Source organism: Strix uralensis, chromosome 1 (assembly GCF_047716275.1).
Source record: "Strix uralensis isolate ZFMK-TIS-50842 chromosome 1, bStrUra1, whole genome shotgun sequence".
In the NCBI taxonomy this organism is placed as follows: domain Eukaryota; kingdom Metazoa; phylum Chordata; class Aves; order Strigiformes; family Strigidae; genus Strix; species Strix uralensis.
The window spans coordinates 123,090,751-123,112,846 of record NC_133972.1 but is presented as its reverse complement, the minus strand read 5'-3'; the positions used below and the strand labels follow the sequence as shown (position 1 = coordinate 123,112,846).

At 37.5% G+C, this 22,096-nt stretch overlaps 1 protein-coding gene across 9 annotated transcripts in view; it reads right to left on the bottom strand.

The window, feature by feature from the left end:
* Window positions 1-21,885, bottom strand: part of RBBP8 (RB binding protein 8, endonuclease) — a 44,035-nt gene extending 22,150 nt beyond the window's left edge. For 2 of the 9 annotated variants that reach the window (XM_074879411.1, XM_074879476.1), the window contains exons 1-6: window positions 15,929-16,421; window positions 14,756-14,893; window positions 12,986-13,210; window positions 7,706-7,748; window positions 2,970-3,065; window positions 906-1,018 (exon numbers count right to left, since the gene is read on the bottom strand). In XM_074879411.1, coding sequence (XP_074735512.1) covers window positions 906-1,018; window positions 2,970-3,065; window positions 7,706-7,748; window positions 12,986-13,097 — 364 coding nt within the window. In that variant the 5' untranslated portion in view covers window positions 13,098-13,210; window positions 14,756-14,893; window positions 15,929-16,421. Of the gene's footprint in view, window positions 1-905; window positions 1,019-2,969; window positions 3,066-7,705; window positions 7,749-11,551; window positions 12,109-12,985; window positions 13,211-14,755; window positions 14,894-15,928; window positions 16,463-20,104; window positions 20,166-21,775 lie in introns of those variants that run through there. The other 7 variants (XM_074879418.1, XM_074879448.1, XM_074879428.1 and 4 more) reach the window with 7 other exon arrangements.
* Window positions 21,886-22,096: the final 211 nt, after the last annotated feature.

Here is a 22,096-nt window from a genome sequence, read left to right as displayed (position 1 = left end):
GGTTGTACCCTATTTGTTGTTAATCATTAAATTCAAGGATTCAGAGTATTTTTATATAAATAGCCAACATTAAAGGTCCTTGAAAAATTGATGTATTTTATATTAGCACAGAATCTAATATTTTTATAATTTAATAATTAAACACTGAAAAGCTACTTTTGTGTTTGGCATTTCCCGTATTTTAAATCTTACTGAATGTCTGCTGGTTCTTGATCAAGCAAGACAACTAAATGATACAAAATAATTAATGGTAAAGATACCACTAACATTTTAAAATCTTGTCCTGTATTATTTAGCACTTTATGAAGAGATTTGTTGTGTCCTGCCTTCATGTCACCTAGAACAAAGTTTATTTTTTCTTGTCGCATAGTACTACTTCCTGAATTCAAAATGAGCTGGCTATGAGCTGCCTGATGTAATGCAATTCTTCTGTGGCTTCAGAGGGTTATGTGAAGGTTATGAGATTACTGCAGTTAAACTCCAAGACCAACTACAGGACACAAGCTGAACCCAGGGAACTTCTGTTTGAACTTGCTACTTTGTGATCACCGATTACTTTTAAAGTCAGGGTTTCCTTAGGAAAGCTGGCAATTAGTCATTCTATGCCTTAGCTGTAGGAATAAACAGAAGCAGACACGTTTTATCTAAAGTAGCTACCTTACATTGTAAGATTTTCCACGTCAGTTCACTTTCAGTATCAGCACTCCAATCTAAGAAGGTGGATCAAATGACTTAGTAATTGGTACGTTACATATTTTCAGACTGTAGTTAAGCATCCCCTGACTGAACATCTTGGGCTTACTAAACACACCATAATATATAAATTATATCAAGTTTCAGGAATTCATGAAGAACTAATTTACAAAATAGTATGTTTTGTCTTCATACTCATGGATAAAACTCACTAAGCTCAGTGATAAGTTTAAGATTCTGCTGCCGGATATTTTCAAACTCTTGCTGCTTCTTTCTCATATGTTCTTCGGTTACAGCACAACGATCACATAATCCTGCTCTTAATCTACAATAAAATTAAAAGAAAAAAGTCCCTCTGTTAAGAAAATATTGCCATACATGAAGCAGATATCCACACTTAACTGGCCTTTTGAACAATGGAAAACAGAACATTTCTGACAACTATGCAGAACACCACTAAGCACTGTGGTTTTTTTATGTTGACATAGCAATATTTTGAGATTTCTGAATGACCTAATACTACATGTACTAGTGTTTGCATAAATGACTGTACGTATGGGAGACTTCTAAAGCAACATGCACTACTTTTATTAAATAAAGTGGAGCATGCTACACCTTGCCACTGAAAGCCTTTGTGAGGTGTCCTACTAAGAACAGTCAGATATAAATTACCATTCATTATAAGTAACGTTCATTCAAGCAAATACAAATAAGCAAATTTCAGTAAATATAACTACTACTTCATCTAAGAAGGATTTATCATTGTCATTAAGCAAAGTAATCAAATAAGAAGGACAAACAGTAAGTTCACTCTGTAACAAATGCCAAGCAAATGTGAAATCCTTTATCTTCAGACACCATTAATTAGAAGTGGATTCAGAAGTCCATGTGAGGCATTGCCTCCGCTGTCTCTAATGGTTTAGATGAGCTGTTTAACGGATATCCGCTACCAGAAAAGGACTTGTTATGATCACTCCAACTTACTTGGCACATTCATTCATGCAGTGAAGTGTGTGTTCATTTTACAGGCGATAACTGAAGTGTATTTATTTCTGGTACATAACAAAAAGTCAATCGTATTACCAAAGCGAAACCCAGGCCCTCTTCTGCCTGCTAAATAGCTAAGAGTTCTGCACTGCTGCTGCTAGCACATGAAGTATTAAAAACAAACAAACCACCTAAGTTTCCAATTCCACAGTTGAATATTGTAAGTAAAAGCCATCTTGGTTTATGGGTATTTTAACATCGTGGAATTATGGACAGAGTAAAATACTGAAATGCCTCTCATACTAGCTTATCTGACTGTGTAATAAACACAGTATTATCATCTTCATGTATTAAACTACTTTAAATACTCTCTTTGTTTTCCGCAATCTGAGCACTTCATCTGCTAAGGGATTAGAAAAATTTCATCCACTCTGCAAATGTGTTTCCATCTATGTGGTGTGAAAGTTTATTACCTGCACAGTTACAAATTTATTCCTAGTGCCTTTCACAGAGAAACAGAGTTGAAAGCAAAATTTGAGTGTCATAACTTTAAGATTTGAGGTAACACAGGAACATGGGAAAATTATTTACTATGTAATGATCTCCTGTTCCCAGAAAGCTGCTGAGAGCCCATTAGCAGCAAATTTAACATAGCTTTCCAAAACAGGGGTCATTTTTAAAGACAAAAAATGCACTGTAATTTCATGTCTATTGGTTTTGTTTTGCTATACCAGATTAAACAGGAACAAATGAGGGAAAGGGCAGATCAGGTCAAAAGGTGATCAGAATGCCTAAGTCCAAAAGAAGGCAAAAGACAGAACCTGTGATTAAATTTAGATAAAACAGAAAACTGGTAAAAAAGACCCCCTCAAATCTGAAAGATTTCCTAGTGAGTTATTTCATGAGTTTCAAAGTATATAATATAGTATTTACCGTTGGGTTTTGTATTTTTATTACATCTCAATCAATACTAAAATTTACCTCTACAGAAATGGATGGAAAAGAATGTACTTTAAAATGGCTGTCTGCCTCCCAAGCTGATCTATTTAACTTCTATTTACCTTAACTGAATGAAGCAAGCTAAGCATGTTGAAAATAACAAAATAACAAAAAATTGTCAGCAAAAAAATCTAAATTCTACACTTTTCTTTAAAACACACTATTTGGATTGTATTAGAAAAGGTCTGGTTTACAAAAAAAAAACCCCACAACCCAACTTGCAAAATATCCAGAGCTACTCTGTAAAAGCAAAACATAACAAACCCAAAAGCTAAAAGATACTACTTCACCTGTCTTCTAAAACCTTGATAGTGTCATGAAGTGCTTTTTGCTGTTCTCTGAGCTGTTGGTTCTTGGTATAAAACTCTTCAAGCCTCTCTGCATCCCTAAAATCAAACAGAGGAAAAATTAGTCCTAGCTTTAAGTTACAGTTTTTTGTTTTTCACTAGAGAATTCTTTCTGCATGTTTCTTTTATATTCTTGGGAAATGTGATTATCATCAGCACAAATATTAAGTTGAAGATAAATGAAGCAAGTGTTTCTGATGAATGGTAATTTAGAAATGTCTGAGTTAGGAAAGGAGCAGCTAGTTTCTAATTCATAGTACAGCTGAGCTTCTGTTGATAAACTTGATTTTTGCTCCTGACAAAAATTACAGTTGATGACAGTCAAGGCATAAAAGCTAACAGTATTCAAACAACAATTACAGGGAACATAAGCTCAAGCACTTCTATTATACTGTATTGCAGAGCTGTTGGAAAGCTAATTGGGGGCTTTCACAATTAAGTCATTTTGGTCTTGTCTTAGCAGTGATGGCATCTTGCAGTGTGGCAAACCACATTAGGTTTGTAAAGCTCTGACAAACCTTTAGATCCATTAGAGGTTTAGTTTGTCAAGAGGCAATTCTGAGTCTATTCATATTATGGAAATCCATGTTCTATACAGAGAAAAGAACTCTCTTCCCAAAAAACTCAGAAATAGATTATCTTGGAGAAAATACCTTCTCTAAAAGCCAGGACTATTTAATTAACAAATAACATTTCCTCCTCAAAAGAGGTAAGGAAAAGCAATAACATTAACCTCCCTATTTTAATTCCCCTTCACTTTTATTATCAGATCACAACACCTCTTCAAGATGCAGACAAGGTATAAGCAACAAGCACACAATTTTTTTCTACAAGGAAATTAACTTTCACTGAAAGCTAAGCAGCTGAATCTATATAACATGACAATGACTAACTTCTGAGAATTCATTCCCAGCTCTTCTTTTTACCATGGCATCCTTTGTATATCCCATGAAAGCGGGTGTTTGTTTTCAGTGAGGAAGCCATGAAATTGGCTCACAAAAAGCTGCTAATCATACACATTTGCTAACTTGTTGATACAATTCTTTTAGGCAGACATACTTTTAAATTGGCACTATCCCTTTAAGATACATTAGTCAAACAGATTTTCATGTTGTTGGTATTCAATTAATAAAAGAAATTAACAATCACAGGTCATAAAGTGAATGGGACAGCCTGAAGCTTCCACAATGTACAATCACAGACATATTTTATTAATTCTAAAATTCAAGTACAGATATTTTATTTTTCTCTACTACCATCCAGACCAGTATTGTCCTTTTCAGCTGCATATACAACATATAAAACAGTTACATGCAAACAGCATGAGGGACCATTTAACACATGTACTTTCACTTGGGGAGGACAAAGTGTTAAAGTTCTGTTACCTCAGTTCATTAACCAAGTACAGCCAGGCCATGGAAAAACTCTGAAGTCTGACAAAAGCAGCCTGTATTTTTCTGATATTTATGGCATAAAAAATTTTTTTTTTTTTTTACAGTTTATGCAACTTACAGAAAGCCTAAGATATCAAATTTTAAAATATTTTCTCAAACTACGTTTAAGTCATTATATGGCATTAAGTTATTTGTAAAAAAAAAAACCCAAAACATTAGCATACACTAATACTCCATGCCTTCCACCTAAACTCTGTAAAATGTCACATAAGACTATAAAATGACAGAAGGAACTAGGTTGTTGGGGTTTTTTTAGCATTTCAGTACACCTGATAAACATGACAGACATTTTTGGCTATGAAGGCACTCTGCATAATGAACAGTCTCTGACCTAGCATTTACAAGTCATTAGCTCCAGTGCTGAAGTGGGATACAAAATAAGGCGTTCATTGTCAGCTGATTACCAAGTCTGAAATACTAAACCTCAGGTATTCAGATGCACCAAGGAGAACAAGACCTCCTATGTAAGAGTGCTGTATCTACAATGTGGTAATTGTAGAAAGATTCCAACAAACAATAATTAAACCATTCCATATGTGCTCAGTCACATCACTGCTAATATCCATCATCTAGAAAATTAACTGATCAGTTTAAGATTTCAGAATGTGGAAGCAACTCACGATATACCAGGTTAAGTTAACAATAACAGCAAGAGATCATTTGATCCTTTTGGATTAAAAATGAAATAACTACTTAATTGGTGAATTATACATAAGGAATAACAAGAAGCTAAACTGATTTTTTTCCAGGAAAGTAAGTGTAGCCTCTAAGCAGAAAACATAGCACCAAATATTTTCTAACTTGAAGCCATCTAATAACCTAATATAATTTCATCTACTAACATAAATATATTCCTTGTGATACTGCAATATCAGTCTTAATGTTCAGAAAGCATATCTTTAAAATGTAAACACATATGATGTTTGGATTTTAGTAAAAGATCTGACAACACTTCATGATACAACCTAAACTCAAAATCTTGATAAAGTTCATATGAATTCAGATTTCCAATTGACTAGAAACTCATTAATACATCAAATAAGCAACTGGACTCTATTGCCACTTTTAAAAAAAATTATTTGTGAACTTTTATGCACAATTAAACAGCAGCTGCAAATAGTATACACTGTATTCTACTAGTGTTGGAGATAAAACAAGAAGCTGTATAAAAGCTGACAAATCTTGACCCTGAGGAGCAGGTGCACATGCAGCAGAACAGGGAGTTAGCCACACAGGTACTCTTGGGATTTTAAACCCTGCTGTAGGTTTGGCAAATTGCTTGGTAAATGCAGGGAATCCTGATGGTACCAGAATAAGGCAGATGCTGCTGTGGAAGTGATTAATTAATCATTACTTCTGTGATTGTCCTGAACTGCTCCTTCAGCTGCCACTGCCATCTTCTAGCAGCTTCTCTGCAGACTTTAGTCCTCAGAAAGTGCAAAGAAAAACACTTGCACCTGCTCTGCAAGCATCTGAGTGACACCATGCAGACAAAAGTCAAAACTGGAGGCAATTATCCATAGCCTTCACAGATGAGATCCGTATGAATGCAGCTGAAATATGAGAAAACATAACACTGTGCAGGCTCAAAAAGCTACTTTGGATTATCAAATGCCCGCAGGATAGGCAATATTTAACTGAACTAAGCAAAACAAGAGCTCAGAGGAAGTTTGAGCACTACAAAGGATAAACAAAATCTGAAAAGATATCTAGGGAAGAGAGCAGCACAGGCATTACACAACTTGAAGGCAATTTCTTCCAAAAGCCTAGTGAAAAGCAACAACAATTTTCCTGGAAGTGAGAGACAGTTATAATTACAGAAGAACAGTTACAATAAAAGTAGATGGCAAGTTAAGTATGTACTGTAGTCTAACCAAATTATACTAAAAAAGCCAGTATCATTATAAGATGCATTTACATACTTCATGTTACAGCAAAAAGATAGATGGATTCCATAAGAGGGAACTTACTCCTGTAGAAAGAACACCTTTATTTCCCTCCCAACCAGAAATATAAGCGCATGAGGGATTTCAGACAATAACTGTCAAAAATGCTTGAGAGTTGCTTGAGTTACTGTTGTACAAAACAGCACATGATGACCTAATTTTTCTAGACTAGGGGAGAGTTATTCCCTGCTTATACAATTTGAAAAATGTAACTAAAAAAAAAAGAGACAACTAAAAAACCTAAGGGGAATTAATGAGGAAGAAAACTGACTAGATGATGATAGAAATATTAATTCTGAAAAAGAACAAACTACGCTTGAGCACACTGTGGCTACACTTTAAAATTAAGATGGTATATCTTTAAGCTCAGATGGCAATGTAAATACGGAGTATTTTTGCTAATTTTAAGAAGTTTAATTTCTTTAACATATCTATTATATTGTTTTCCAAAGTGGAAAAAGATCAAGTAATTTATTTTTATTCCTCCTACACTGCACTTCATAAAGAACAACTCATAATACAGGTCATATGTAATATTAACATAATATTAATGTAATTAAATCTGAAGTAAAAATTTAAATAAAGAATCACATTAGCATATCTCTTATCATTTAATTAAACATGGCTTTAGTCAGCAGAAGGAAAATAAAAGCTGATTTAATGCTGTAAATACTTATTGTGATTCTACTGTACATGTAAGTCTTGTAAGTCAGATTTTTTCCCCAAATTGCTTCTAATGAAAAGAACTAAAAATTAGTAGCAAATAATGACTGCAAAAGAAGTTATATACGTCTTAAAATATAAGCATTGAGTGAAAATTGGCAAGGTTATTACCGGAATCTTTACTGAATAACTGAAAGCTGAGTTAAGGCACAACACCCAATATTAAAGGCAAACATGTAGCAGAAAAATTTTTTTTAAAAAATTGTCTTGCTGTCTTGTCACTTTTCTTTTACAGGTTTGACCTCAATTTTAAAATGTCTCCCTAATTATCTTTTGTATTAGAAATGTCAACATCTTGATAGGCATCCTAGAAATACTGTAGATAAGAAAACCTTGCAAGTCATTTGTTCAAGGAAGGCAAACCTAGTATTCAGGTTACATAACCTGTAGAGCTACATGTATCTTTAGATGACTTCAGCTGAATTAAAGTGAGCAGAATTTTGTACACGTCTGAAGGAAGAATCCATGAAATCTCAATTGATCCTACAAGAATTACAGCTCGTTAATGGTATCAGATTCTTCTTTAATAAATTATATCATTAGGATGAGTACTTACAAGCATCTTTCCTTTTTCAACTTAGATATTTTCAGCTGTAAGCCTGAAAAGTGGAAAGAAGAAAATACATGTTATAGAATTCTGATTCAAAAAAAAAATGAGTGAAACAAACTCTCCTCTTGCCAATGACATTGGCAAAAGAAAAAATGTCATTGATTTGGAGAGAAAATAGTTCGTTTGGGACTTCTTGAGTGTGTTCTACAGGATCCTGGAAACAGATACAGCTATTATGATTTCTAGGAAATAGGGACTTCTTAAACACACAGATTCCCACTTAAACAGGTATAAAAATACCTTTGTAAAAAACCCACACATGAATACCAAGCACTGTCAATACATTTTCAGTGACTGTGCCTACACAAGTAACATAAAATATGTTCTGTGTACACATAAATGTGTAATACCGCAGTTGAAATGTAGCATCCAGCCATTGAACTGAAAAATGTATTACAATGTATACACATAAAGGAAACATTAAAAATACATGATTCGAGGCTTTAAAGCACAGAAGGACAACATACTCTGCTATGCTACCAGACCTTCTCAGCCAAAGCTTCTTTGGAACATCTTAAGGTGAACTAAGGAATATTTCATCTGTGGCCCTTCTCCCACTAAGGCCCACACACTCCTAAATGTACGTTCTGTGCAGAAGTACAAACTTTTGTAAATACAACTGATGGTCTCAGCGGAGTGGCCAGCTGACAGCCCCACAGACCAGCCAATTTGCTTACAAGGTTTTGGGTGCACCTGGATGTGCACGGGGGCAGGAAGATAAGGGTGCTTTAAGTATGGCACAGCTTAACACGGGGGATGCAGTGCTATGGAGATTTATGTGCTGCCACCCAGACACAAGCTGGCCATTCCTATTCTAAATAAATGGTCAGAAATAATCAGACTCCAACAGTATAACATTTTCTGAAATACAAATCCAATAGAAATTTTCGTATGACATCAGAAAATAATGTAACAATTTTTTCCTAGCATCACATTTCCTTCAAACTATGAAAAGTTGTGAGCAACTTCAGGTTGAACATAAGGTGTCTTGTGAGCTTTCTTGCAAAAGCATTTGTCATTTAGAATAAATTTAATGAATCTAGAACATTTTTAAGAAAACTTCTGACAATTTTGAATCTAAACCAAAATGACACACCAAACACTGTATCTTCCTAAAGAAAATGTAGGTTAAGGCAGCTAATAGCCTTCTTTTTTTCTCTCCCCTACCACACTCAACTAGGAACAGCTCAAAGGGGAAAATTACTTGCTTGAGAAGCTTCACTCTTCAGGCCACTTATAATGCAACAGTCAGGCCAGCCAGAGCCTCAGGGAACCCATGCCACAGACTGCTACAAGATGCCAGTGAGACAATGAGATAAAAATGCACAGAGACTACTTGAAAAAAAGTTTTTAGGAAATAAAGCAAGATTTCTTTTATCTCTAAAGTGTTCAACACCTGTGAGATGTTATGTTCTATCATGCAGATCAGCATAGAAAGAGGGTTTATTTTTTTAAGTAGTTGCTATTCATCAAGTCAATTAGGCATCTGCAATTAGAACCCCTATAAAGCGTGCTTTAATGCTACTCCACGCCCATCGGAAGGAATGAAGCTGCACAACAATGCATCTCCTGTATGAACAGGTAGTCTGTTCAGCAAGTATTTAGGATTGTAACATTGGCAACCTGAGCCACAAATTGAAGAGGCAGTGCTCAAAAGGCCCAGTACTGTGCTACAGGTAACACTATCTCCCCTCTCACCTGAATTCAGGAGGAACCAAACCAGTTACTTAAAGGTTGCATTTTTTCTTAATTCAAATGACTGCAATGAGAAGGCAGGAAACCAGTTTGTTACATTTATCCAAGAGCATTGAATTACTGCACCAGGTGTAATCTCTTCCCTTTGCTTTTCCAGAGCGTTCGGAGGTTTTAAACATACTCATTTAAAGAGCTTTCCTTTTTCAGGATTTCCTTATTTAACACTCTAGTTAGTATATAAACTGATGTGGAACTACATTATGTACATTCCTGATTCAATTTCATCTTTCACACACTATTTCCATGGAATAGACAAGCTGCAGTTTATATAAATCTACATTACCTAAAGCTCCTAAGTGCTTTAGCAAATGACATGTTGTCCCCATTAAAGTGATGGAGACTTTCTTTAAACTATCATTAGGCAGATTAATTAAATGCACAATATTATTTTATGAAACTTGCAACTTGATTAGACTACGTACCTGTAATAATTCAATTAATGGCTATGACAATTTCTGTTCTGATTAATTTTCAAATGCATTAAATACACTTTCTTAAAACTGACAGTGCCTGGGAAGGCTGCAGAATCTTTATCACTGAGGTCTTCTTGGAATGGGTTGGAGAAGCTTCTGTCAGCAATGACACAGACATAATCCTACCTTAAGGGTATAGAGATGGACTAGATGACCTCCTAAGATCCCTTCTAGCCCTGTTTTCTATAATTATTTACTTTTGAGGAGCTTCCAGCCATTTCCTTTCCTATAGTAATCTATCAGTGATATTGTTGTCCTCAATTTTCTCTGCATCTCTGACTACAGTTTTTTACCTATTAAATATTTTCTGCTTTTCAGAGGTAAGGAATAATTAAAAAAAAAAAAAGCCCCAAAAAACCCCACTAGGCTATTTCTTGTACACAAAACTCTCCTCACATTTCTAGGTTGAAATATGTTTCTTTTTAGTACAGAGCTTTAGACTTGAATTCATCCTCAGGAATCATGTTGATAAGACCCACATGCATGCAGCAAGTATCCATGTAATTATTTTGAGCTAGATGTAAGTATTAACACCTGCAGAAATTAGTCACTTCATAAACAGAATTATTAAATTCCTTTCTAATTTCTGAGCACTATGCAAGTACCCCCCACATTCTACAGCTAGGAAATAAAAGTAAATATAGTTTTAATGACCATTATTCCGAGTTGGTGAGCACTTCTGAACTCCATGAAAAGTCAGCTGACATTGACCATGCCCAACATCTTTGGAAACTGGGTTCTAGGAGTTCTACCCATTGTCACATAATGAATTTGAGAGACAATGATAGCTATTTTGTCTGAAGAGGGCCAAAATTTGGAATTTTTTGCAAGTGATCAGTTTAAAAGAATAAGAAGCTGAGTTTGTTTGCTAACATGGTGGAAAAATACACCCTTTACAATACAGTAATATAAAAATCTAATAAAATCCATTGCAAACATGAGTTTGAACTATTATCTAGACTATAGTCTACAGATATGTAACTATTATAACTTGTATAACACACCTGACTATGTCAAGCTCATGTGTCACAAATCCTACTTCTCATGGATTTGTAATAAATAAGAAATCCACCATTACTGTGTTCAGTACATTTTGCATTGTACATGCAAAAAGCTTTTTCTCCAACTACTAACTTTCCCTTAATCCACCTTCCACCATCTTTAAAATAATTTTTTGCTGACATTTAGATTGGAAACTCATGAGTCAATTTTAATTCTTATTTATAGACTTCAGAAACAAGCAAAGTCCAGGCAAGCCTGTGTTTGATGTTTCTAAAATATCTTCCAGTACCATTTTCTATAAGAGGATCCCCACCTTTTGAAAAAATTAACTATCCTTCAGGCATGTCTTTGATGTTATCATGGAAGACCTAATTTTACCTAACACAGTGCGGGACATACTGACAAAGGGCTAGGCATGAAAAAGACTGCCTAGTGGCAAAATTATCTGGCCACACCCAGCATGCATTCTAAAGAGTATCTTCACTTGGATAAAGAAAATCAAAACTTTAAAATCACGTGCTGCACATCCCAAGAAACTAGAGAAAGGGTCACTTAACATTACCCTCTACATCAGAGTTTTTTGTTTGTTCAGTTTTTGTTGTTCAGACATGCCACAGATTGCCAGATCCCATTCTGTCAGTACTTCCATATTTATCTGCAGTTGACATCACACCCACTCTGAAAAGAACTAGCAAGAACTTAAAAAAGAAAAAAAAAAAGAGAAGAAAAAAATAAAAAAGTCATTAAAAAAACCAAGATATTTTTGTGTTTTGGGACACAAACTTATATTTCACATGGTTATGCATACTTTTTTTAATGTAACAAAATACTACTATCTGGTACATCATTTTTTTCAGTTGCCAAACTAATAGATGGGGTTTTGTTTGGTTGTTTTTAATTACTAACATGAAGTGTCAAGGCCTAGTGTTGCAAATTGTTGAGTTGAGACTTTCAGTGGGAGGCACGAAACATCTATACATTACAAAACAATCCCCCAGAGTTTTTGACATTAACAAGTAATGATACAACTGGACCTAAATATACAGACCTGGAACTGTTTTGAGGATGGTGGAAACAACCAAGGCCACTGGAATAGTCTGACTACAAAGATCCACTCGCATGACTAAAGCTCTTAATTCACAAAAACTCACCTGCTTTTATTCCAGCCTAATATAAATACCATTTCATGCATAAGGATATGCTTGTTGGAAGATCCATACAAACGATGTTCTAATTCCATCCAAAAGAATGGATGGTGTGACTTAAGATTAGCAGAAAAAAATGTTAACTTCTTATGAAGTATTTTTAGTAAAACATTTTATGAATGCTACTTGTAAACCAATATTATAATAAGAATATAAATATATGGTGCAATAATTCAGTTTTGAGTGTTATTGCTTTCATGCACTACTGAAGAATGAACAGACATTAACAGTCAACCCATAGTAAAATTGATATCACAGGTCACAAAATATAATGTAAGAATAAGCAACTCATAGATTTTGTTGAGAAAATTTAGAACACTAAAAACTGAAGAAATACATTTCACTTCAGTAGTATTAATCTGCAGTGGTATTTTGCAGAAGTTAGGGGGAAAAAACAATGCAGACCATTTTAATGTATCTGAAGTCACTAAACCAAATGGTAAAAGAAAAAAATTTCATTGAATAACTTGATTTGGAATCACAATCCATTAAAGGTAAAGTAACATTTAAATATTTCTTAAGCAAACACAGATCCCATGTAACATTGTGTCACTTTTTCTTCAGTAACCTAGCAAATCATTTATACTTGTTGATAGTTTAAATCTAATCCTGTTAAGCCAAGCTTACGTGGTCAACCTGTAGGGATCATTTGTAATCACCCAGTCCAGCTTTCCACATAACACAAGACATTAAAAATCTGTTTGGTTCCATGCAGATGAAGTGGCACTTTGGTTCAAAGTTTTCCTGTGGTGGCAGACAGACTTCTGTGAACCCAGACTTTAACAATTTACCTTGTACTTCTTTATCATGACATTCTTTCAGTTTGGACCACAATTCCTTGAAGAAATCTCCTGTAGGTTCTGCAGAACTAGGGCTCCCACAGCTTCCTCCAGATGCATTCATCTTGCTTTTTGCTGCTCCCAGCTTCTTTGACTTATTTGCAGAACTGGCTCACTCTCACACTTTGAGTTTTAAATTACATAGTTATGAAGCTGTTTCTGAAGACAGGTGTATGCCTGTAATGACAGATCGACAACACTTACGTTTGTGTTTATCAGAGTATAACTTGCAGCCATGGATGAAATACAAAGCTTACTACCTATCCTTGCCGAGTTGTACTTACATACTGACAGTCACCCTAAAAATGTGGAAGATGCTAAGTATTTTTCTATAAGTAATTATAAACTAGCAGAATTTTTTCCTTCCCCTTAAACAGCTATCAACTTAAAATTAGATTAAGATGCTTAGGAGTCTTTATTCTTTTCCTATGTAAGGCTACAGTTAAACAGAATTCCTGTTTCCCAAAAGTAACCCATGCTTCCAAAATCCAGATGTCAGCAAAAGCATTTGTCAAAAGTTTTATCAGAGATGTATTTGTGTATACACATCCTTTACATAAACATGGATTCAAATGACACCCTTCTGCAAAGAAAACCTCACATTCCCTTGAAGTCTTTGTGATTCTACATTGAATGATTCCCACTCCCTGATGAGAAGGAAATAGGAGACTAATCTCAAAGTTTATAAATCTCTAGAACATTAGTATTTGAGGAGAACTATCAGACAGCTCTGTCTTAAAAGCCAGACTGCCTACACAACTGAGAACAATCTTACCCATAATTCTTATTTGTTTTGAGGGGTTTCTTAGCACAGATGATGCCCTCAGGTAAACTACATGGGAAGCATGGTACTCAGATCTGGGTCTGAGCCAAGGTAAGATCCAATTCTATTGGCACCAGGTGTCCAATGTTGAAATACTCACATAATCTCTGTCCTTCAGTTCCCTGTGTGTGAAACTGGACATTCTAAGTTTTCCCCATTTTTATGGGGTCAATTTTAAACAAACACTTTTGAATAGCAACTGTGTCATTACCAGGTGGACATAGCTATCTCTATTACTCTGTAATATAAATTACAATAAGAAAAAAAAAATCTAACATATTTTGTACTGTTCCTAAAGTAGCAGCCTGAGCAAGCAAATCACAATGTCTATATAGACAAATAAAAGGAGCAATTTGCTCTCAATTTTTTGAGGCACAAGTTATAGTTGTAGTTTGGATAATACAAGGTCTACAATTAGTCAACAAGCTGCATTTCCTATCTTGAGAGCCTTCAAGCCACTTAGAATATCTGAATGCAGATACCAGTTTAGCTGGTCCCCTAGATTAACCATGATAAAATGTTCAGTCCAGTGGTCAGTGACCTAGTGTAGGGCCTGGAGGCCTTGGTTCTAGTCTCCTTTATCATATCTCTGTGCAGAGTCTTAAGCAAGTCACTTTTCTTTCAGTCTGGCTGTCTTTAAAATGGAATAAAAATAATGGAATAAATGGAACAAAGCATTATTCTCGACAACACAGGAACACTTGAACTGTATGTTTTCTATAGTATAAGGATACTTAAATGTAATGGAGCTGACAGAACACTCAGTAATCATTAGGTAGCTCCACATTTGCTTTAACATGCTCTGCCCACTGAAAATTCAGTGGCCGTTTCAGTTACCTGGTTTCAAGTTAGCAAATGTTCTTATATTAAGAGAAGTTGTTAAAAAAAAATAAAGTTACCTTTTCAAGTTAGCAATGCCTATAATTCTTCAGCAGAAGTTGAACAGTAATCTGCTTGCATCTTTGCAGCTGAAATGCTCCACTTTGTGTGCAGTCACATTAAGCCATCTTACAATGCTTCTCTGTGGAACAGATTGCCTAGTGACATCAGGAACGTCTTTTAAACTCTTATTTTTCTACCTTCAACAACAGATATCTCAGAAACCATCTTTTTCTCTGTCAAGCACTGGGGCAGTGAAATCAACAAACTTGCTCTCATTGTCTTAGATGTATGTCAGATAAATAATTTTCAAGAAAAGGGCATCTAACTCTAAATTTAGTAAAGGCTGTCCCTAGTGGTTTTGTTTTGGTTCTTTTTTTTCCGCCAAAGATGAGTGTAAGAAAAAAATGCACAAAACTTGCTCAGAGTTTCTGCAAACGGTTAGTACATCAACCGAAAGCAAAGGGGGGGGGGGGGGGGAAGAGCAACACGTTTTCCCAAGTTTCACCTGCTTCAGGATCCCAAAATGATACATTGCTTTCTACAGGTGTTCAACCTGTCTTCAAATAGAGGGCCCCCAACAAGAGTTCAAGTAGAGCCTTTGACAGGTCTGGGCAGTTGCACAGGTGTAAAAGGCATTCAGTAATGTCAGCTTCTTCACTTACTCTCTAGTTGTAAAAAAGGACTTTCCAGTCCTTAGAGGAAAAAACACCCGAGCTGGATGTCCAGACACTTGCAGGCAGGGCAAGAACTGGAAGCTGCCTGAGGGGGCAAGGACCAGCCCCTCTCCCAAAGGCCCTCAGACGGGGCTTTGCTCCTATCCTCCCGACTAACCCTTTCACAGAACAACCTAAACATTTCTATCTCCCTCTTCTTTCAACCACCAACTCCCTCCAGCATCGTAAGGCTTTGCGCAGCTTCATAAACGACTACACCCCTGCACATCCCTTCATCAGCCCTGGCAGTTAGCACCGATAACGCGCTGAAGCTGCTTATCTGTATTTATACTTGGCTGACAGGAACACATTGCCCACTGTGATTCCGGAGAGCACAAAGCTTCCTGAACCCCTGACCCCCACCAAAAAGCCTGACCACCAGCTGCTCCTACAAATTCAACTCTCCGGTACCTCCCAGTGTGACTTTTTTTTTTTTTACCCCTTTCCCTTTGCACAAACACTATACAGCAAACTCACTCGTAAGAGACGCCGGGGTGCTCTGAGAAATCCTGCCATGACCAGCGCTTGGGAGCTTGCCAGGCGGGAGCAAGCTCCGGCTCCTCAGCCGCCCCAGTTTCCCGCCAGGCTTGTGTCACGCCCAGGGCTCTGGACGGCAAAGGAGGGGGTCTGGCATGTCCCACAAGCCCCTTCTCCCGAGCGGCAGCAAGGCCGGCCGGAGCCTCCGAAACGGAGAGAACGGGGAAGCGGGCCCCACTCCGCCCCCGCCCCGGGGGCTCCCAGCGGAAGGAGGGCCAGTGTCTGCAACGTGCAACCCAACGGGACCGGGGGCCGGGCGGGGAGGCACCGCGGGGCTGTGGCGGAGCCCGTCCCCGGGGCGGGAGCGGAGCGGCTCGGCTCGGCTCGCGGCCGTTACCAGGCGGCGGCAGCGAGGAGAGCGCGCGCCGTTACCTCGTTGGCTCCCGACGACTCCGCGCGAAACGGCGGGAAAAGGGAAACCCGCCTGCGGGCGCCTTCTCCTGCGGCCGGAGGCGGGGTCCGAGCGGTTCTCGCGAGGCTTCCGTGCTGCTCTCGCGAGAGCGGGGCGGTGAGGGCTTGGCTCGCACCCGGCCGGTGGGGCAACTAGCCTGGGGCGGGAGCTACAGCCCGCACCCGGCGTTCAGGTGCCACAGGCCCCGCCATTTTAAGTATCCATCGCGTCCGCAGGCGTTGTCCCAGCCCTCTCCTCCTCAGCCTGTGTCTGGCCCGGCCTTCGGGATTTTCACGGAGTGTGGCCAAAAAAAAGCCAAGGGGACCAGCCATGCTTTGGTAGGTGCCACGGTTAAGCCTGGCAGCCGGCACAAAACACTATGGAAAAGCAAGGGGATGTGTGAGAGCCGGTGTTAAAACAAATGCTGCCCATACAGGGGGAGCCTACCTGAAAGAAATTCCTGCTGGTTTAGATGTAAAGAGTATCTTCAGGATGTACTACTGTGGCAGAAGGGGCCTTGCTAAGTATTCAGGCTATGCTGCCATACCTACCTTTTCCACAGGATTTGTAGTCTGCTGACTGCTGGGGTTTACACACAAGATGTATTTGCAATGCTTTCCCCCCCTTGATCTTAACAGATTCCATGTTTTTGTCATTTTAGCATACAGCAGAACAGCCTAGACCATATTTTAATATTTTATGTGAGTATGAAAGCCAGTAGGCTCATATAATTAGTATGGGATAAAGCAGCTGAACTCTGTCACGTTTGAGATTTTTACCGACAGAATTTTTTTGCTCAAATTGCAGATCAATTCATTCATTGGGACCAACCCTGCTGTCTGCCATGAGATAAACTGCTTTATTTTTCGTTTGTAGTTCTTAGTAATGAAATAGAAACAAGCCACAGCTTTTCACTATTACTATTCTGCCTTCACAAGATTGCAGTGGACTGTTTTGGTATGTATAGGAACACTTGCAGAGACAGCTTAGTGGCATGATTAGAAGACACAATGGTGATCAGTTTGCAAGGGTCAGTGCTCCAAACACATACATTCTAGATTATTAATAGCGTTATGAAAAAAGTTAGGTGTTCAGGAACTTAGTAACTCTTCCATCTTACTCTTGTTACATTACTCAGATCTCCAGAGTGTATCATAAATGTGAAGCTACAGCATAAATAAAACTGGATCTGAAATACTATTTCAACATTTCTGAAGTATTTTGAAATACTGTCAGTCCAAGATGACCCGTGATTAAGCAGGCTTTAAATCTGATGTTCATCTTTGTTGAAAATACTCTTGGTCTCCCATCAAATATGTCCCTTGAATCCTGAAGTATTTTGAAAAATCTTGTAGTTAACTTTTCTGCTCATTCTTCACTATTGTTTCATTCAACTAAAATAAATCCAATGTTCGGTAACTACCAGAAGATTACTTACATCGTAAGTTTGTTCCATTATCGTATCAGTACACATATGGTAGAATAAAATTAGCTACATCTTATAGAAGAAACGGTCATAATAGATTGTGATAGACACTCCAGTCTTCTTAAATAACGATTGTTGTCAGCTGTTTATTCTACTTTTGAAACTTCTATAATCTAAAAGTTTGTGACGTAGGAAAGTAATAATTTTCTCAGTTAAGATAAACATGTCTTGAATATATACATAGAGCTGATAAGTAGCAATAAAATAGCCCTCTTGCTGATTGTTTGGGTATTTTACCATAAACTGGACCTTTCTTTCCATTTATAGGAAGCACTCTGGAAAATAATTATGTCGTCCATTTTATTTCCCAATAAACTGTGTGAGCAGTTTATTCTCATATTCTCTCATGTTGAACCTTACAGAAATATAAATCCATTGACTTCTACAATGTTATTCTTATCTACTCAACAATAAGTGATAACGGATTAAGACCAACAGTTGAACTCTACCTTTATCTCCCCTGCAGATTGATTTGATTTTATGTATTCCATAATCGCATACTTGGCCACCAGTTACTGAACAGATCCCTGGCTCATTAAACATGCTAGAAAACTACTGAAGAGTCTGATATTCCACATTCACTTACATTGGATGTCTTAAGCTGTCTAACTGGAACTGCATCTCATTCATCTCCTAAGAGTAAACACACACACCTAGACAATAAAACTGTGGGAAAAATGCTTCACCATTGTTGCACTTGAACGGATACAAAACTTTCTATGGTGTCATGGCTCATGTCCAGATTTCAAAATAACCCTTAATATGGCACATTAAACTAGGTGACAGAATGCGCATCTATGAACAACTCTGCAAAAAGGGAGTCTAATTTAATCCTAGCCCATTTTAGACCTGGCTGGTCCGAAATGTTTAATCTTACTAATAGTATGTGAAGCTGTTGATTTTCAGTTACGCTTTAGTGGTAATGCCTTCTGTCTCGATGACTGGACTATTTACCAGCAATTTCTATTATAAGAGTACTGCAATGTTGCAGCACAGATAAAATTAAAAAGAACCTTTAATTCACACCTTTCCTCTCCCCCAAGCCCCCTTTCTGGAGGGTAACACAGAGGCTGCATCAGTGTTTCTAACCATTCAGGTAGTAGAAGGTGACCTAGCTCACTGCATATGCATACAGAATAGGGTTAAAAGAGATTAGCAGAAAGCTTACATTTTTCGCTTCTATTATCTTAAATTTAGATCTAAAGATTAAAACCAGCTTTGAATTATACTGGGGAACTCCAATTTAAATATTTTAATTGCTTTAAACACAATGGTAAGTGTATCACTCTTTTCCTGTATGTATAAATATACATATATACATATATATAAAAAAATAGAGAAGTCCTTGTTTATTCACATGAGATTTAGTAGATTGCACATATACATACATGGCCAGTGTGCTCACAACCTCCTCAACTTGCAGATCCGCATCGAGGGATAAATATGTTGCTTAACTCTCTAGTCATGTTCATTTAATGAACTTTATGTTGCGCTTGCCAATAAGGACATCAAAGGAGCCCAACTTCAGATGCAGCAAATAAGAGCATGTGGCACAGTTCAACTGCTACCTAAACGGGATCTGAACTTGGGAGTGTAGGAACTGGCAGTCCTCTGAATGGTATGATTTCTTACAGATGGGAGGGCGCGCAGGGCACGCCACTGCTGTCTGGCACAGGTAGTTACTTTCTCTGGAAAAATAGGGAGGAGCCACTCCATCACCCCCACTAGTTGAATTTGATCTTCTCAAACTGCTTGCGTAGCCACTTTTGAAATCGAGCCAAGATCAAATTCCCTGATGCCAGTAACATTGTTCACTTTAAGAAACCCTCTTCTTTGAAGTGCTTTCACGGCTCCTCATCTGTACTCAGAAACAGCCGGGGTTTATTCAACTGAAACTCAGGTCTTTTAGAGAGCCTTGATGGAGGGAAAAAAAAGCAACCTGAGGGATGCTGTTGCAGGACCCCAGTGGAGTGTTCCTGGTCCTCAAACTCTAAGCAGCAGCACCTATTTGTGTTAGCTGCATGCGGAAATGTTTTGCTCCTGCTGATGTTTCTCAGGTTAACATGAATAGTTTGAGTAGTTATGCATATTTATCTCAGCCTTGGAAGGCTGAAGTAAAAGTTTAGAGATCTGTGTTCAAAATCACGCCACCTACATTTTACTGTAGTGAACAACAAGAATTCAAGACAGGAAAACAAGCAAAAGAGAAACAATATATGGGAAATAATATTTTACTTACCTTGGAGGAAAAAATCCTCAAAAAATGGCCCTTGCCCTTCCTGACCCCTAAAAAAAAGCAGCTGAGGAAAAGCCAAATAAAACAGAACATGAACTGTAGAAAGGATGGCAAGCAGTATTTTGAAAAACTGATTTATTTGGTTTGAATTTTTAAAATGTGCTGTGTTAAAATCTGGTAGCTTTAGAAATCAAAGCTCTCTTGAGGCATTTTATAGGCTCTACAGAGAGTCCCTGTGCAAACCATGCAGTTCAGCCAGCTATAATCTTTTTTTTTGAAAATGGTTTATTCCTTAGCAAGTTTTCCTTCCATATTTGATAGCAAAATCAAGAGAGATGATAAAGATGAAACGTTTTTTCTTGATAAATATTATTAGTCTCCATGAGAGTGCAAAACTTTCCCTATGTTCTTTTCCATTTTCCCACAGTTTGAAGAAAAATTTTTACACACAGATACAATGTTGCTAATGAGAAGGTCATTTCAATCTGCTACTCCTTGAGTTTTTGAGCTGCTCAGGAGGCCTTTTTATTGGCACTCTACAGAAGGATAATAATGTTCATTTTTGCATCAAGCTGGAAATAGCTGGCAGTAAACACGTCCTTAATTGAAGCTTCCTGTTGTGTGACTACCATAAAGTCTTACATAATCCTGTATAGATATTTTTGTATCTCATAGTTTCTGTCCACTGGGGACTCTGATTTATTTTTTTTACATCATGAAAGAGAATGGTAATTGTTTCACTTCAAGATAGGCAAAATTAATATTTGCAGGGAGATGGAAGTAGCTATGTGAGGGTTTTCAAAAATGTAGTTACACAGATGGTGAGAAGATTCACATTTACTTAAGTTAAAGAGTTATTTTGTCCTAACAGGCATGACAAAACCTGTCTTCATTCCTTTCTATTCAGCTCAGCAAGTACTTCTGTGCTCCAGTAGTTAATCAGTTACCAGATTCCACAGCTTTTGTTTTCACACTGTTTAATTTTTCTTCTTTGACACACAACCTGTGAATGGATTCAATTGCAGACACAGGTACAACTTTCAGGTCTGCCTACTCTTTATGATTCGGACTGCTTTTTCTTACCATTGCCACCACCGTTACTCATTCTGAACAGGTAAATTTCTAATAAGTATATAGAGAGAAAGCAGTAAGAATGACAAGTACGTTTCCTACCTTACCATGAAGCCAATTCTGAATATGTAAATCTAGGTTTAATTAACTCACTCCATAAAACTGAACAATTTAAAAAGTTAGTCTGGCAAGAATTAGTAACCACACATCTTACTGTAATGGCACTATGCCTTGTCACGATGGTGCTGTTATGAGACAGGCATTATAAAAACACTGTATAAAGGAGCAGACCAATAGGCAATGCTTAAGTGACCTGCTCAAAATACTAAATCATTGGCAGTGGAGTTTCTGTCTCTCACTCCCGTGCTTAGTTCATTGAACTGTCTCTCTAGTAAATACTCTTTCAGGCAGAGCAGATGATGTTGAGCTGCACACAGAAGGGTCAAAAAGCTGCACTCACAAAAATCCTGTCAACAAGCGCCACAGAGACTGGCAGTACTCAGACACGTTAAGGAGATAGCCATTATACCACTTCAAGCATAAGAGAAATTTTTGCTTAAGGTTATCTTAAATTAATTTTAAAGAAAGACTTTCAAAACTCACCCTTCTGTTTGAATTGTGAAAAGTTCTGTTCTTGATCGGGGTGATAAATATTTACTATTGACTTCCCCTCCGGCTATAAACCTCAAGTGTAAGTAAGAGGAGGAAGCCACTGTGGACCACACTAGAGAATGCCGAGAGGAGATCTGCTGCACCTAAGATATATACAATGTGCAATGGATAACCTAATATGCCTTTCATTTAACTGGCTGGGCAGGTTTCTGCATTCTGGAGAGCATGGAATCATACCAGAATTTGTTGGCATAACAGGCCCGTCAGACCGGTTCTCGGGGCGCCCAGGAACCTGCCCAACCAGTCTGCATC